This window comes from Lemur catta, chromosome 12 (assembly GCF_020740605.2).
Source record: "Lemur catta isolate mLemCat1 chromosome 12, mLemCat1.pri, whole genome shotgun sequence".
Lineage (NCBI taxonomy): Eukaryota > Metazoa > Chordata > Mammalia > Primates > Lemuridae > Lemur > Lemur catta.
This window is the reverse complement of record NC_059139.1, coordinates 41,352,294-41,370,197: the sequence shown is the minus strand read 5'-3', so window position 1 is coordinate 41,370,197 and position 17,904 is coordinate 41,352,294. Positions and strand designations below refer to the sequence as shown.

At 34.4% G+C, this 17,904-nt stretch overlaps 1 protein-coding gene across 1 annotated transcript in view; it reads left to right on the top strand.

The window, feature by feature from the left end:
• The window catches only part of ADAMTS6 (ADAM metallopeptidase with thrombospondin type 1 motif 6), a 263,647-nt gene that overhangs the window by 17,293 nt on the left and 228,450 nt on the right, over window positions 1-17,904 (top strand). The window contains exons 4-6 of the mRNA XM_045566295.1: window positions 3,217-3,428; window positions 3,931-4,014; window positions 4,528-4,673. Coding sequence (XP_045422251.1) covers window positions 3,217-3,428; window positions 3,931-4,014; window positions 4,528-4,673 — 442 coding nt within the window. The remainder of the gene's footprint in view (window positions 1-3,216; window positions 3,429-3,930; window positions 4,015-4,527; window positions 4,674-17,904) is intronic.

The window sequence follows — 17,904 nt, the reverse complement described above, 5'->3', positions numbered from 1 at the left end:
TAATAAGTATCATTTGAAGAGCTACTAATCCTTATTTTGAAACTAAAGTCAATCTTGTATTCTATTTTAGAGCAAAAAATATTAATTACAGATCATTAAAGAATCAATTGACAATTACAGAATACAGATACAGTTTTGTAATAAGCTAGTCATCCTGGATTAATGTTAATTTTTAAAATGAAACTGAAGATGTTATCTGTCTTGATTTTATTCATCATATGTAATATGAATATATAATTATATGTGAGATATATATAGTGCTTTTTATAGACATTCATAAGTAAAAAGATACAGTCCTTATATTCAAAGAATTCATAGTCTGATAGAGTAATAGCCAAGCAAACTAAAAATTTTAAGAAAGCTAAAAGGTTGAAAATTAAGACAATGAAGATGATGATAACAACAGTTACCTTATACTGAATACTTATCAAGTGAGAAACACCATTGCTAAGTATTTATTGCCCAATCATATCTAACGTTTTTCATAATACTTTAAATAAAAATAAGGAGAAATTGAATGGATCAGAGAAGTGGAAATGATTGAAAGAATGAAAATTAAATCCTATATCTTAGATATTTAAGCTTTCCTTCTAGAGAAAGAGAAGACTAGGCATAACTTGAATATATGAGTGGTTTTATGATTATACAGGACTTAGCGGGAGAAACTGGAGTTAGAGTGATGGAGAAAAGGTTTTGGCTGTTTCATAATAATATTACCACAAACATAATGTCTTAAGTAATAACATTTTATTATTTCACAATTTCTGTGGGTCAGGAGTCTGTGCATGGATGGGTCATCTGCTTACACTCAGCCAGGGCTGGATTTTCATCTGGAATCCACTTCCCCACGCTCATAGTTGTTGGCAGCCTTCAGTTCTTTGTAGTTAGCTTTAGTTTTTGGATTTGTCTGCCAGAGGCCACCTACAGTTCCTTGCTTATATAGGATTCACCAACATGGTTCCTTTCTTTCTCTAAGTCAGACAAGCGCTACAATATTATGTAACATAATCACGTACTTATATACTCAAAATCACATGCATCTCATCATCATTGGTGTATTCTATTGATTAGAAGCAAGGATAGGGTTCACCAGCATGATTGCTTTCTTTCTCCAGGCCAGCAAAAGAGAGACTCTAGTAAGACAAGTGCTACAATATTATGTAACATAATCGTGATTCATATACTCAAAGTCACATGCATCTCATCATCTTTGCTGTATTTTATTAATTAGAAGCAAATCACAGGTCCTACCTGTACTCAAAAAGAGGGTATCACAAAAGGCTGTGAATGAACATCAGGAGACAGAGGTCATGGGGGCTACCTTAAGAGTCTATCTGCCACAATTGAACATAAGGAAACACTTACTGGCTGCCTTGGGAATATACTATCGAAATAAAAAGTGTTATGTCTCTGCTTCTCTTTACCTTATGGAATAAAGACACTTAGTGAACTTACATGAGTTTCAAAAGTATTTAACTGATACTTCTCGTGATCATTTCCACGTATTATTTCTTAAAATTTATCCATCCTACTGTCTTAGTTCGTTTTCTGCTGCTATTACAGAATACCTGAGACTGGGTAATTTAAAAACAATGCAAGTTTATTTGGCTCTCTGTTCTGAAGGCTGAGAAGTCAAAGAGCATGGCACTGGCATCTGGTGAGGGTCATCCCATAGTGGAAGGCAAGACTGGGAAGCTAGTGCACATGACAGAGAGAAGAAATCAGACTGAACTTGTAATTTTTATCAGGAAACTACTCCCAAGATAACTAACCCAATCCCATAATAACAGCATTAGTGCCTTCATGAGAATGGCCCTCATGTCCTAAACACCATTTAAAGGCCTCACCTCTTAATACTGTTACAATGGCCATAAAGTTTTAGCATGTGTCTTGATGGGGACATTCAAACCATAGCACCTCCCAATGCAGTTTTTAAAAGAGAAAGGCTAAAGAAATTAGGAAAATGAGAATAGTGCCGCTTTCTGTCAAGTATATATATTAATCTAATTTTTCCCACTAAATTTCTCAATAAGTAGAGGTAAGAAAGATGTTTTTGTTCAATGTAAGAATATAGAAGTGAGGTATGCAGAGGACCTCTACCTGCTCAGGTTTATGTAATGAAGATGAATATAAATGAGGCGAGTGTTTACAAATGCCATAGTACTAAAAGGCTTTTTCATAGTGAAGCACCAAATGTCTCAAAAACAAAATATTCACTGCAATCTACACTAAATGTGGCTGAAAGCAAATTGTGCTGAAACTATGATCTTTCAACTCTCATTTGAATGCCCCTTACCTCTAGACTTTGGAAAAGGAATATTTTGAGTACTCTGTGAGTATAAATGTTTGTAGACTGCAAAACTAAGTGAAAAAGTCATTTATTGCCTTTTAGAAGTGAGATTTCTAGAGCAATAGCATTGGTTCCAATTAAGATAGCTTAATAAAAGCATCTTACTTCAAAATAAATCCTCAAAAGCATCTTAGGAATAGATTTTTTGCAATATCAGTGTTCTCCATGAGAGCCATCTTAGGGTGTTTCAAAAGTTTGTGCCCTAGTTCCTTTTTAAACTATTTTAAATGATTCTCTAAAATGTATATTCCAAATTTAAATGTATTGTGATATAATTACTCACTGGAATAATATGAAATGCTTATTTGAAAATTGTATTCTTTTTTTTTTTTTAGAGGCAAGATCTTGCTCTTACCCGGGCTGGAGTGCATTGGCACAATCATAGCTCACTGTACACTGTAACCTCGAATTCCTGGGCTCACGCAATATTCTAACCTCAGGAGCACACCACCATGCCTGGCTAATTTTTTATTTTTTGTGGACTCATGTTCTCGCTATGTTGCCCAGGCTGGTCTTGAACTCCTGGCCTCAAGTAATCCTCTCACCTCAGTCTCCCAAAGTCCTGGGATTATAAGCATGAGCCACCACGTCCAGCCCTGAAAATTCTTTTTCATTAAGTAATAATTGTAGATTTATTTTTTTCATGAGCAGCTGAATGTTGTTAGCGTTTAATTTTTTTCAGATAACATGATTATTTTGAAAATTTAAAAAGAATTTTCCTCATTACTGTGTTTTTTCATCCTTTTCCTTTACTTTGAAAAATCTTAATACATTGGAGAATTTGAGACATATATTTACATGAAATATCTAAAATAAATATTCAATTTAGTGAACCTATCTGAATTGGTTAATTGTTTTTATTGTAGACCTCACAAGAAGTGGCAAACCTTGGTGGCTGAATGACACATCTACTTTTCCTTTGTCGCTAACAATTAATGAAACACATATCCGCCACAGACAGAAGAGATCAGTGAGCATTGAACGGTTTGTGGAGACATTGGTTGTGGCAGACAAAATGATGGTGGGCTACCATGGCCGCAAAGACATTGAACATTACATTTTGAGTGTAATGAATATTGTAAGTTTGATCCCTCTTCATAATATTATACTGAGTAGTTTGTTGTGTTTTTGACAAAGGTCATAAATTTTTACTGTGAAATAAATAATAAGAATTCACCTATCTAAAATGATTAAAAATTGGTCTATTAATGTTTTAGTTCCATAGAAAATTAATTTAAAGGTGATCATATTGTTTATTTTCAAATAACATGACTTTTTAATGGATTGTTAAATCTTGATTAACAGGTTTTCTTTAACTTGAATTATCAGCTCACCCTCTAATTTCTATGTTGTAGTTCATGTCTAGGAGAAAATATTTCTGAAGGTAGATTTGTATAAAAACTTTTTACCAAGGCATGTTGAGGGTAAAGTTCTAAGTGATATGGGATGAAAGAATACCTTTTAATGTACAGAATGGTTAAATTCATAAAAAATTGTTTCCGCACTTTTTAAAAAATATCAAACTATCACCCTTTGATTTTTGTCTGACTTTGTGTCTTTTCTTATTTTCTGGAGGTCAGGTTGCCAAACTTTACCGTGATTCCAGCCTAGGAAACGTTGTGAATATTATAGTGGCCCGCTTAATTGTTCTCACAGAAGATCAGGTAAGAATAAGTTAGTTTATAAAACTAAATTCTTAACAGGCTATAGAGATATTTATTACTAAAAATATGTTTTATTATTGCTCCTCTTAGAAAGTTCTTGTTGAAGATAATTTTTAGCTCTAGACATTTAATATTCTGAGCAAATTTTAAATACTTTACAAGAATATACCTCTTTTGTCATGTTAAAGCTATGTATATGTACATTAGCTATATGTTTCGGTATAAGGATGGGCGTTTGCATGGCATACCTTATAATAATGGTTTTCATTGGTTTTGTATGCTAATAATCTCACATATGTTCACATTATCATTAAAGCTGGAACTGGAAAGAATGTCTGTTCAATAATACACTAAATGAACTTTAGGTCAGATATTACAGAGATAAAAATTGGCAAGAGATTATTCCTAGAAACCACTGCTTCTAATTATAGTCCCACTTTAGTCTTCAAAAATTTTAACAACTGACCTTAGTAATTTGTTTGGAACATTTCTGGTATGCATGTTGTATTGCAGCCAAACTTGGAGATAAACCACCATGCAGACAAGTCCCTCGATAGCTTCTGTAAGTGGCAGAAATCCATTCTCTCCCACCAAAGTGATGGAAACACCATTCCAGAAAATGGGATTGCCCACCACGATAATGCAGTTCTTATAACTAGGTATGGTTTGTTGCGAGTATTTTTCCTTTAATTGTTGTGTTTGTTCAGTATTGCAACTATATTTGGTTCTGTCTAAAGCTTCATTTAGGTAATGAGTATAGAAAAAGCAAAATGGTAATTTATTTTTCACTACTGAGAAAGCATGTATTAAACTATTATTGTCTTTGCATCAAATGAACAAAATAAGATAAGCAAGACTAAAGAGTATGAGAAAAAACAGGTTTTAAAAATTAACTTACCCCTGTGGGTTGTAGAATATATTAACTATTCTTACCTCCAAGTTCTGTTAAAGTTTATTAAGCAAGACCCTATCTCAAAAAAAAAAAAAAAAAAAAAAAGCCAGGTGGAGAGGAGATTGGCAGTTAAATAATTTACTTGAATGTTTATTTAATTTGAAATATTTTAATTAAGATATATGAATATAAAGAAGCATATTGATTACACCATGTGTTAAACAGATTGTCTCTCAAGCAAAATTAGTACTCACTGATAACCCAATGAATTCATACATTGCTTTCCAGTTTTACAAAACTATATTCAGATCCATTTTATTCTTTACTTTCTAGCAACAGCTCTGAGTAGATAGCATTATTATTTTACACACACGAGAAATAAGGAAACTGGTTTAAAATAGTTGAGTAAATTTCTCAAGATCACTCAGCTGATGAGTGAAAGAGTATGGCTCAAACCCTGATGGTCCTGTCTTCTTTGATTATACTGTTACATCTGTTTTAGTTTTTAATACTCTAATTATGATTGGTTAGAAACATTATGCTAACATAAGTGAATCTTTTGACCTGTTATCAGTATTTTAAAGTAAAAAACAAAACAAAGTAACAGTAACAAACAAGAAGCAAAATGGAAGCATTATTTTCTCTTGGCTAAGTGAAATAAAACAATAGCCTTTGTTATCTTGATTATTTCTGTTAATTTGCAAGGCAGTATTTAACTATACTTATCTGGGTATGCCCATTGATTCTACATTAAGCTCTATGGAGGGAGTATAAAGTATATAGGATCAGAATCTTGAGACCTATAAGATAAGGTAAATCTAGCTTTTAGAAAAATTCCCATGTTGACTGAATCATAGAGTTAAAGTTTCTGAGTTTATTTTTTTTTTTACAGTTATACTTACTTTAATTGACTTTATCTACCTGACATCATAAACCAGAAAATTTGGTTTATGGCATACTTCCTGACTAAAAACATCTTTTGGTTTTATATTCATATGTGTTGACACGTCAGTCTGATAAATTCCGCAATTCCTCAGAGTCTTGTGGCCTGGAATGTTCACAAATATAGTTAAGGAGTTAAAAATATACTAGAGATTGTGCAAATGTAGAAACTTTTGTGTAAAAAAACATAGATATGATTAGTGTCAATGAAATTACTAAAGGAAAATGTCTGTTATATATGGTTAACAAAATGATCTTAGATATGGCTTCTGTATTTATATTTGGAAAGCCCTTCCTCTCTCCCAAAATTGCAGAGCACAGTGGGTTCCCAATACTTCACGTTTTCATTATTGTATCTCCATTGTATTTTTAACTTTTGCATAAAATGACAAGACATTACATCAAGAAGTTATACTAGGCACATACATAAGTATTCAAGTAGTTAGCCCCCTTTTCTTTGCACTGGCTACATTTACTGTAGCTGTCCAACATTTTACTCCGAATTCACCCAAATATTATTCTGATTCTCTGCAACTCTCTTCTTTGCTTCTGTAAGCTACTTTGAGTGCCTCTTTGATGTTTTGGATTTAAACATAATTTTTTTTTTTTAAATTTATCTCTTAATGGTCACACTAGTACTAAAAATGATCTCAGGATTTAGTAGGACAGTAGTTCAAAGAGTTCATATATCATATTAGATTGGCTAATGTAATAGAGGTCAGAAAAATGCTTTTTGGGGGCAGTATAGAATCTTTTTTTGAATACTAAAGTCTCAAAGTAACTTCTATCCTATTTAAAAGTCTACAGTTATCTTTGCATTACTAGGATCACAGAGTGACTTATCAAAATGAGATGACTATCATCTCTAATATTTAGATATGGTTTTTCTTCGGGAGGTTTGGGGAGTTACCAGTGCTTAATTCTCATATATATACACATATATAATTTTTTCCATCCATCAGACTCTGTTTGATATCCTTTATATATTTTGGATTTGTGAAATTGAATATATGTTTAAAGCATACTGCTAATTTTAGTAAAAAATTTCTGAGAATTCCACAGATGATTTTCTATTATTGTGCAGAATTGCTTCATAGAACTCACTGACTAACATGTTTGGGGGTGTGACCCCACCATTAATGGATAAGAGCATGATTTATGTTTGCTTAAAATGTCAGTTCACTAGGGAGAATGTATGATATGTTTATGAAGGATTCTAGAGGAAAACTGATGGATATGTATCTTTCCACTAGGCCAATTTTTGTCCTAGGAACTTAAATGTTTTAAGCAGTTAAAACCATTTGGAATTGTAGTCATTTAGGTAACAATGTTACTTTTAAAAGCTAAAAATGTTATCTCCCTTTAGCAAATAATATCTTACTGTTTTATTGATTTTTTTGTTGATTTTTGTTGATTTAAATTTAAAGCATACCGTGCTTTCGAAAGCTATCAGATCACGCTAGACATAAAGAAATAAATTTTTAATCTTATTGTTTTACTTGGTATCAATAACATTGAATTAACACCAAAGAACATATTAAAATTATTTATATATATTTTATTTTTATATGAATGTATGTGTATTTCAGATATTATATGTATATATGTGTACACATATAAATAATATATAATATAGTAAATACCTGTTACCACCACCTAGATTTATCAAATCTAACATTATGCCATACCAAAGAGCACCTTCATGTTACTTTCTAAATGATATACGTACTTCTTTATGTTGTATTAACTACCTGACATCTTAGCTTATACATTATAGCATCTTATAAGTGCTATTATGTATAAATTTGTGGAAATACGGCAGTATTTCTATATGTTACAGTATCTTTCAGTTATATTCCATATATTATAAATAATCATTAATAGTCGAGTAGTAAAACCGATCTTTCATTTTTATAATCTGTTTTTAGCTAAAATATCAATATTAGTGACTGGTATTGATTGCTTCTGTAGACTAAATCTGTTAGAACTATTTGATGATTACTAGTGTTTACCTAAATCAGCTTGACATTTAGTAACTCTGTTTTAAATGGTAAAATATAACTAGGTCAAGAAATGATTAAAACTTTGTACTTGAAACTCTAGAAATAGAATTTAAGAAGGTAAAATAGCACTGTATGTATACAATTGAAAAGTTAACTTACTGTAGAACTTTGAAAGCATTTTTATTAAGCTTTGTATTTTTGTTGGTTTTAAAATTATTTTTTAAGTTGACAAAAATTGTATGTCTTTATGGTATACAATGTGATGTTTAGATACATGTATACATTGTGGGATGGCTAAATCAAGCATTAGCTTTATATGCATTGCCTCACATACTTCATAAACTTGGTGTTGACAAGCTGCAAATTAATACTACCTAAGAATAAGGCCGGGCGTGGTGGCTCATGCCTGTAATCCTAGCACTCTGGGAGGCCGAGGCGGTGGATCGCTTGAGGTCAGGAGTTCGAGACCAGCCTGAGCAAGAGCAAGACCCCGCCTCTACTCAAAATAGAAAGAAATTATCTGGCTAACTAAAAAAATATATATATAGAAAAAATTAGCCAGGCATGGTGGCGCATGCCTGTAGTCCCAGCTACTCGGGAGGCTGAGGCAGTAGGATCGCTTAAGCCCAGGAGTTTGAGGTTGCTGTGAGCTAGGCTGATGCCATGGCACTCACTCTAGCCCGGGCAACAGAGCAAGACTCTATCTCAAAAAAAAAAAAAAAAAGAATAAAACCCTACAATTTGACAGATTAAGTTATTTTAATTTCCACATGAAATCAAGAAATAGCCACCACAAGTTTAAATTCAAGCCGATTTCTAAATTTATTTTGTGAGAAAATATTCAAGAAACCTATTTATAGGCTGAAATTCAGTAGGAATTTAGTGACATAGTATGTACTTGCATCAGTGTTTAGCAATTATCAGGAACAGACTAATGCATACGTTTCTTGGCTTTCTGTCCTATTAACTGTTGGAATTACGTTTTTCCATTTTTAAGGTATTAATACATAACAGTTTGTATATTTGGGGTAGGAATTATAGCCTAAGTTCTTTTCTTGTTAACAGCTTTATTGAGATATAATTCACAGACCATACAATTTACTCATTTAAAGTGTACAGTTCACTGGTTTTTAGTGTATTCACAGAATTGTGCAACTATTACTATAATCCATTTAAAAATATTCCATCACTCCCAAAAGAAGTCATCCGCTACTCCCCTCACTCCTCCCACGCCCACCCTGCCCCAGCCCTAGGCAACTACTGATTTACCTCTGTCCGTATAGATCTGCCTATTCTAGACCTTTCATATAAATGGAATCATACAATATGTGATCCTTTGTGACTTGGTTTTTTTACTTAGCACAATGTTTTCAAGATTCATCTATAATGTGGCATGTATCAGTACTTCATTCCTCTTATAAGCCTAAATTCTTAAAAATCAAGGTACTTTTAAGAATGCCTCTATTTATAGGCTATTCTTCAGTTATTGTACTTTACAGTTTTTCATTAATGAAAAGCACAGGATTTGTAACTACATCTCAAAATACAGATTTAAAAATTGCATACAAAGTCAAATAATTTCATCTTTAATTAAAATGGACATATTTATCCTCTTAAGGGGTCATGACTGTTTGCTTTGGTGCTGCTGGATTATAAAGGAGTTAGAATTTCCAGAATCAACTAATGTTTTCAGTTGGGAGTTTAAAAATGGCTGTAAAAATGATTTATTGCTAAAACTTGGCCTGTATTATATAGATTTAAACAAGTTTTCTAATTTTTTAAAGAATGTATCTATCAAGATTATATATTCGCCTCATGATTATATATTAGAACATGTAGAGGAAAGGGAAATTAAAGGTAGTACACTAAAATTTATTTGATATCTATTTATAGATTTTTTAAATCCTTAAGGAAATGCTACTTAAATATTTTATGACCTATTCCTAAGCGTTTAAGAATATGTTAGGTTCATAGGCAGCATAGGAAGTGTGAATTCAGACTGTGAGTGAATTGATTTTGGTAGTTGGGGCATTTTGAAATATTAATTACTCTTGTACTACTCTGGTCCCACCATACCTCCCTGCTCCCACTGCCCATACCGTTCCTCTTTTTCAGTTTCTTTTCCTTTTGTCCCTGCCATGTTGGTTCCTTACTCAAAAGTGTTAAAATCTAGATTGTTTCCATTACAATAGGAGGCTGTGACAAACTGGAGTGACTATAATTTCTTGTGTAAACTAGGGCACTTTTGTTTGTTTTTGTTTTTGTTTTTTTATTATTATTTCAGCATATTATGGGGGTGCATAAGTTTAGGTTACATATATTGCCCTTGGCCACTCCCCCCCCCCAGTCAGAGCTTCAAGCGTGTCCATCCCTGAGACAGTGCGCATCACACTCATTATGTATGTATATACCCATCCCCTCCCCCCCCACATCTGCCCGACACCCAATTAATGTTATTCCTAAATGTGCTCTTAGGTGATGATCAGTGAAACCAATTTGATGGTGAGTACGTGTGGTGCTTATTTTTCCATTCTTGGGATACTTCACTTAGTAGAATGGGTTCCAACTGTATCCAGGAGAACATAAGAGATTCTATATCCCCATTATTTCTTATAGCTGAGTAATACTTCATGGTATACATATACCACATTTTATTCATCCACTCATGTATTGATGGGCACTTGGGTTGTTTCCACATCTTTGCAATTGTGAATTGTGCTGCTATAAACATTCGGGTGCAGATGACTTTTTTATAGACTATCTTTTGTTCTTTTGGGTAGATGTCCAATAATGGGATTGGTGGATCAAATGGTAGCTCTACTTGTATCTGTTTATGGTATCTCCGTATTGCTTTCCACAGAGGTTGCACTAGTTTGCAGTCCCACCAGCAGTGTATGAGTGTTCCTGTCTCTGCATCCATGCCAACATTTATTGTTATGGGACTTTTTGATAAAGGCTATTCTCACTAGAGTTAAGTGATATCTCATTGTGGTTTTGATTTGCATTTCCCTGAGAATTAGAGATGTTGAGCATTTTTTCATATGTTTGTTGGCCATTCTTCTGTCTTCTTTTGAAAAATTTCTATTCGTGTCCTTTGCCCACTTTTTGATAGGGTTGATTTTTTCTTACTGATTTTCCTGGGTTCTAAATAGATTCTAGTTATCAGTCCTTTATCGGATGTGTAGCATGCAAAAATTTTTTCCCATTCTGTAGGTTGTCTGTTTACTTTCATGATAGTTTCTTTGGCTGTGCAGAAACTTCTTAATTTAAGCAGGTCCCATTTATTTATTTTTGTTGTTGCTGTGATTGCCTTAGGGGTCTTCTTCATAAATTCTTTGCCTAGGCCAATGTCTATAGGAGTCTTTCCCACATTTTCTTCTAGAATTCTAATGGTTTCACACCTAAAGTTTAAGTCTGTTATCCACCGTGATTTGATTTTTGTGAGAGGTGAAAGGTGTGGGTCCTGTTTCAGTGGTCTACGTGTGGCTATCCAGTTTTCTCAGCACCATTTATTGAATAAGGATTCTTTTCCCCAGAGTATGTTTTTGTCTGCTTTGTCAAAGATTAAATGGCTATATGAGGGTGGTTTTATATCCAGGTTCTCAGTTCTGTTCCACTGGTCTGTGTCCCTGTTCTTGTGCCAATACCAAGGTGTTTAAATAACCACAGCCTTGTAGTATAGCTTGAAGTCTGGTAAATTAATACCTCCCATTTTGTTCTTATTGCCTAAAATTGCTTTTGCTAAATGGGGTCTTCCCTGGTTCCATACAAAGTGTAAAATTATTTTTTCTATATCTGTGAAAAATGATGTTGGTAATTTAGTAGGGATTGCATTGAATCTGTAGATCACTTTGGGTAGTATAGACATTTTAACAATGTTGATTCTTCTGATCCACATGCATGGTATGGTCTTCCATTAATAAAACAAAAAGTTGGTTCTTTGAAAAGATAAACAAAATTGACACACCTTTGGCTAGACTAACCAAGAGCAGAAAAGAAAAATCTCTAATAACTTCCATCAGGAACATGAAAGGAGAAATCACAACTTATCCCACAGAGATACAAGATATCATCTATGAATTCTACAAAAACCTTTATGCACACAAACTGGAAAATGTGGAGGAAATGGACAAAGTTTTAGAAACACACAGCCTCCCTGGGCTCAACCAGGAAGAAATAGAATTCCTGAACAGACCAATATCAAGAACTGAAATCGAAAGAGCAATAAAAAGCCTTTCTAAAAAGAAAAGCCCCAGACCAGATGGTTTCACACCCGAATTTTATCACACCTACAAAGAAGAACTGGTGCCTATTCTACAAAAGTTATTCTACAAAATCGAGAAGGATGGAATTCTCCCCAACACATTTTATGAAGCCAACATAACTCTGATACCAAAACCAGGAAAAGATGCAACATAAAAAGAAAACTACAGACCAATATCCCTTATGAATATAGATGTAAAAATTCTCAATAAAATCCTCGCAAATCGAATCTAGGTGCTTACCAAGAAAATAATCCATCACGACCAAGTGGGCTTCATCCTAGAGATGCAGGGATGGTTCAACATACACAAATCTAGAAATGTAATTCACCACATATAGAAGCAAAAACAAAGACCATATGATCCTCTCAATAGACGCAGAAAAAGCATTTGACAAAATTCAACACCCTTTTATGATAAGAACGCTTAACAAAATAGCCATAGACGGGGCCTATCTAAAAATCATACAAGCCATATATGACAAACCCACAGCCAACATCATACTGAATGGGGAAAAATTGAAAGCATTCCCACTTAGAACTGGAACAAGACAAGCTTGCCCACTGTCCCCATTGCTTTTCAACATAGTCCTGGAAGTCCTTGTGAGAGCAATCAGGCAAGAGAGCAGAATCAAGGGTATTCAAATAGGGACAGAAGAGATCAAACTCTCACTCTTTGCTGATGATATGATATTATATCGAGAAAACCCCAAGGATTCAACCAAGAGACACCTGGAATTGATAAATGAATTCAGTAAAGTCTCAGGATACAAAATCAATACACACAAATCAGAGGCATTCATATATGCCAGTAACAGTCAAATGGAGAACCAAATTAAGGACTCAATACCCTTCACAATAGCAACAAAGAAAATAAAATACCTAGGAATATATTTAACTAAGGAGGTAAAAGACTTCTACAGGGAGAACTATGAAACACTGAGGAAGGAAATCGCAGAGCATGTAAATAGGGCACTTTTTAAGAATGTAAAAAGTTATACCTGGAGAGCAGGTGCAAACTAGAACCCAGCAAAATGGGATATGGTTATCCCAGGCATTATCTATGTTTGTTAAACTTCAACTAAAAATGGAAATAAGAGAATACTTTTCTCTCAGTGCCTAAGATTCCCTAAATACACACAATTTAGTGAATTATTTTTGTGTATACTTTGACTAAAAAGCATGCCTCATTTATTGTAGGCATCATTAAGTAAAGAAGGATGTGTTATAAAAAATACTATTAAATAGTAACCTTAGTATATATATTGGTTTTATGGATGTGTTGATGTATATGTATAACCAAGTGCTTATTATGTGCCAGATACTTAAGTGCTTCACAGAAACATAATCTGTTTTTTTTTTTTTTTGGAGATGGAGTCTTGCACTTTCACCCCTGCTAGGGTGTAGAGGAGTCATCATACATAGCTCACTGCAACCTCAAATTCCTGGGCTCAAGCCATCCTCCTGCCTCAGCCTCCCTCAGCTGGGACTATAGGCGTGCACCAGAACACCCAGCTGATTTTTCTATTTTTTATAGAGATGGGGTCTCACTCTTGCTCAGGCTGGTCTTCAACTCCTGACTGAGCTCAAGCGATCCTCCCACCTTGGCCTCTCAGAGTGCTAGTATTATAGGCATGAGCCACTGCACCCGGCCAGATACATAATCATTTTTAAACCTTAAATAACTGCACAAGATAGGTACTGTTATGTTACTATCTCCATTTTATAGACAAGAGAGCCTCAGCTCTAGAAAGCTAATTCATTGGCAAGTTCACACAGTAATTAGTAGAACCAAGATTTATACCTGGTAATGTGGCTATAGGGTCCTTTTATAGGCATTATAAGGATGTTCCACAAAAAAATTATATGGAATCCTTTAATAATATTGACACCTGTGGTAGGCAGACTTCTAAGATGGTCTCCAATGATCTCCACCTCCTGGTATTCATGACCTTATATAATCCCCTCCCCTTGAGTGCAGGCTGGACCTAAGGAATTGACATCTTAACAATATTGGGTCTTCCTGCCCATGAACAAGATGGGTATTCTCATTTATTTAGGTCTTCTTTAATTTCTCTTAGCAGTATTTTGTGGGTTTTGGTATTTTTACACCTTTAATCATATTTTTTTATTGTGAATGATACTGTTTTTAGAATTTCATTTAAATTTTTTGTCATTAGTATATGAAAATACAATTGATTTTTATAGATTTTGTATCCTGCATCCTTGCTAGGCTTGCTTATTAGTTTCAGTAACTTTTTTATAGATTCCATTGGATTTTCTATAAAGATGATCATGTTGTCTGAGATTAAAGACAGTTTTACTATTTCCTTTTAATCATGAATGACTTTAATTTCTTTTTCTTGCCTTATTGTACTGGCTAGAACCTCTACTACAATGTGTAATAAAGGTGGTGAGAGCAGACATCCCTGTCTTTTTCCTGATCTTAGCGGGGAAAGCATTCGATCTTTCACCATTAAGTATGATTTTAGCTTTTGGGTTTTTTGTTGATGCCCTTCATCAGTTTGAGAAAGTTCCCTGCTACTCCTAGTTTACTGAGAGTTTTTGTCGAAAATGGATGTTGGATTTGGCCAAATGCTTTTTCTGCATTGTATGAGATGATTACATGGTTTACCTTTTTTTTTTTTTTTAGTTTATTAATACAGTGAATTACATTGATTGGCTTAGAATATTAAATCAGTCTTGTGTTCCTGGGATAATCCCAATTTAGTCATGATGTATTATTGTTTTAATATAATTAGGTATAATTTGCCAAAGTTTTGCTTATTTTTTTTACATTTATATGAGATCCTCCTGCCTCAGCCTCCAGAGTAGCTATGACTACAGGTGTATACCACCACACCCAGCTAATTAAAAAAAATTTTTTTTGTGGTGATGAGGTCTTGGTATATTGCTCTGGCTTGTCTGGAACTCCGGGTCTCAAGGGATCCCCCGCCCCCACCCAACTGCCATTGGCCTCCCAAAGTGATAGTATTACAGTCATGAGCCACCGCACATGACCCTATTTAATTTATGAGGGATCGGTACTTTTCTTAGAATGTCTTGATAGTAGGGTCATGTGGACCTCAAAGAATGAGTTATGAAATATTTCCTCCTTTTCATTTTTTTGGAAGAGTTTGTGTAGAATTGGTATTATTTCTTCCCCAAATGTTTTGTAGAATTCACATGTGAAGTCATCTGCTCTGGGAGTTTTCTTTGTGAAATGATTTTTTAACTACCAATTAAAATTATTTAATAGATATAGGGCTATTTAGGTTTTCTTCAGTAAGGTTTGGTAGTTTGAGTCTTTCAAGGAATACATTTATTTTATCTAAGTGGTGAAATGTATTGGCATAATTGTTCATAATCTCTTATATCTCTTATTTTCGTTTTAATACCTGTAGAATGTAAAACATTACCTTTTTTTTATAATATTGGTAATTTTTGTCTTTTCTCTTTTTTTCCCACCAGTTACTCTGTACAGACATTTTAATAATCTTTTCAAAGTCAGTTTCAGTGATTCTCTTTTTTGTTTTTCTGTTTCATTGATGTATTTCCATCCTTTTACTTGCTTTGGTTTTAATTTGCTTTTCTTTTTGTGGTTCCTTATGGTAGAAGGGGTAGCTTTATCATATCTCACAAATCTGGATATATTGTGTTTTTAGTTCCATTCAGTTCAAGATTATTTCTAATTTCTCTTTAAATTATTTCTTTTTTGACCCATGAGCTATTTAGAGTTATGTTATTTAGTTCTAAATCTTTGGTTTTTCCCTAGAGATTGTTCTGTTTTTTATTTCTAATTTAGTTCATTGTGATCAGAGAATATTCTTTGTGTGACTTGAATGCTTTTCAATTTTTCAGGCCCAGAGTAGTGTGGTCTTTCTTGGTAAATGTTCCAGGTGCACTTGAACAGAATGTGCATTCTGCTGTTGTTGGATGGAATGTTCTGTAAATATCAATTTGGGTGATCGTGGTGTTTACTTATTCTGTACCCTTACTGATTTGAACAATTTGTTTATGATGTGTTTTGAAGTAGTTTTCTTCATGTTTGGGGTTGTCAAGCTTCTTAGGTCTGATTTTATCAAATTTTGAAAATTTTAGCCATTATTTCCTCAGTATATTTTTTGGTCCTCCCCACTCCCCACTTTGTGACTCCAGTGGCACATATATTTGGCAGCTTATACACGACTCACTCATGATCTGTTTATTTTAAATTCTGTTTTCTCTGTGTTTTTCATTTTGGGTAGTTTCTGTTGCTGTGTCTTCAAGTTCACTAATTTTTTTTTTCCTGAAATGACTAATTTGTCATTAGTCCCAACTACTTTATATTTTCGCGTCATGCAGTGTAACTATTTTATCTCTGTTAGCTTTATTTGGGTCTTTTTAAAAATCTTCCTCATTTCTATTTAGGCTTTAGGAAATATGAAATGTATTTTATTTTATTTTTATTTTTATTTTTTTTTGAAACAGAGTCTTGCTCTGTTGCCCGGGCTAGAGTGCTGTGGCGTCAGCCTAGCTCACAGCAACCTCAAACTCCTGGGCTCAAGCAATCCTTCTGCCTCAACCTCCCGAGTAGCTGGGACTACAGGCATGCATCATCATGCCTAGCTATTTTTTTCTATATATTTTTAGTTGTCCAGATAATTTCTTTCTATTTTTTAGTAGAGATGGGGTCTCGCTCTTGCTCAGGCTGGTCTCGAACTCCTGACCTCAAGTGATCCTCCTGCCTCGGCCTCCCAGAGTGCTAGGATTACAGGTGTGAGCCACCTTGCCCAGCCAAAACGTATTTTATTTGTATTTATTTATTTAGAGATAAGGTGTTACTCTGTTATACAGGCTGGAGTGCAGTTGCCCAATGGTAGCTCACTGCAGCCTTGAACTCTGGGTTCAAATGATCCTTCCACCTCAGCCTCCTGAGTAGCTGGGACTGCAGGGGTGTGCCACTATGCCCTGCTATTTTTTTTTTTTTTTTTTTTTTGAGATAGGGTCTTGCTATGTTTTCCAGGCTGATCTCAAACTCCTGGCCTCAAGCAATCCTCCTGCCTGGGCCTCCCAAAGTGCTGAGACTACAGGCATGAGTCACTGTGCCCAGCCTGTAATCTATTTTAAAGAACTTGTTTACTAATTTTATTATCTTTGCTCCTTCTGGGTTGGTTTCTATTGACTAATTTATTTTTTTTAATGTATTATATTTTACTGCTTCTTTGCATACTTGGTAATCTTTTTTTTTTTTTAAGACAGTGTCTCCCCTGTTGCCTGAGCTAGAGTGCAATGGCATCATCATAGCTCACTGCAACGTCAAACTCTTGGGCTCAAGATCCTCCTGCCTCAGCCACCCAAGTATCTGGGTCTACAGGTGTACACCACCACACCCAGCTAATTTTTTTTTCTCCCTTCCTTCCTTCTTTCCTTCCCTCCTTCCTTCCTTCCTTCCGTCCATCCGTCTTTCTTATTTTAGAGTATTACCAGGGTACAAATATTTAGGTTACATATATTGCCTTTGCCCTGCCCAAGTCAGAGCTACAAGCGTATCCATTCCCTAAATGGTGAGCACCGCACCCATTACTTAATAAAATGTGGTATATGTGTACCATGGAGTACTACTTAGGTAATTTTTCTTAATTTCTGTAGAGACCAAGTCTTGCTACGTTGCTCAGGCTGGTCTTGAACTTCTGATCTCAAGTGATCCTCCTGACTCGGCCTCCCAAAGTGCTAGGATTATAGGCATGTGCTGCCACACCTGGCCCTTGGCAATCTTTGATTGGATGCCAGGCATTATGTTATTCTACCTG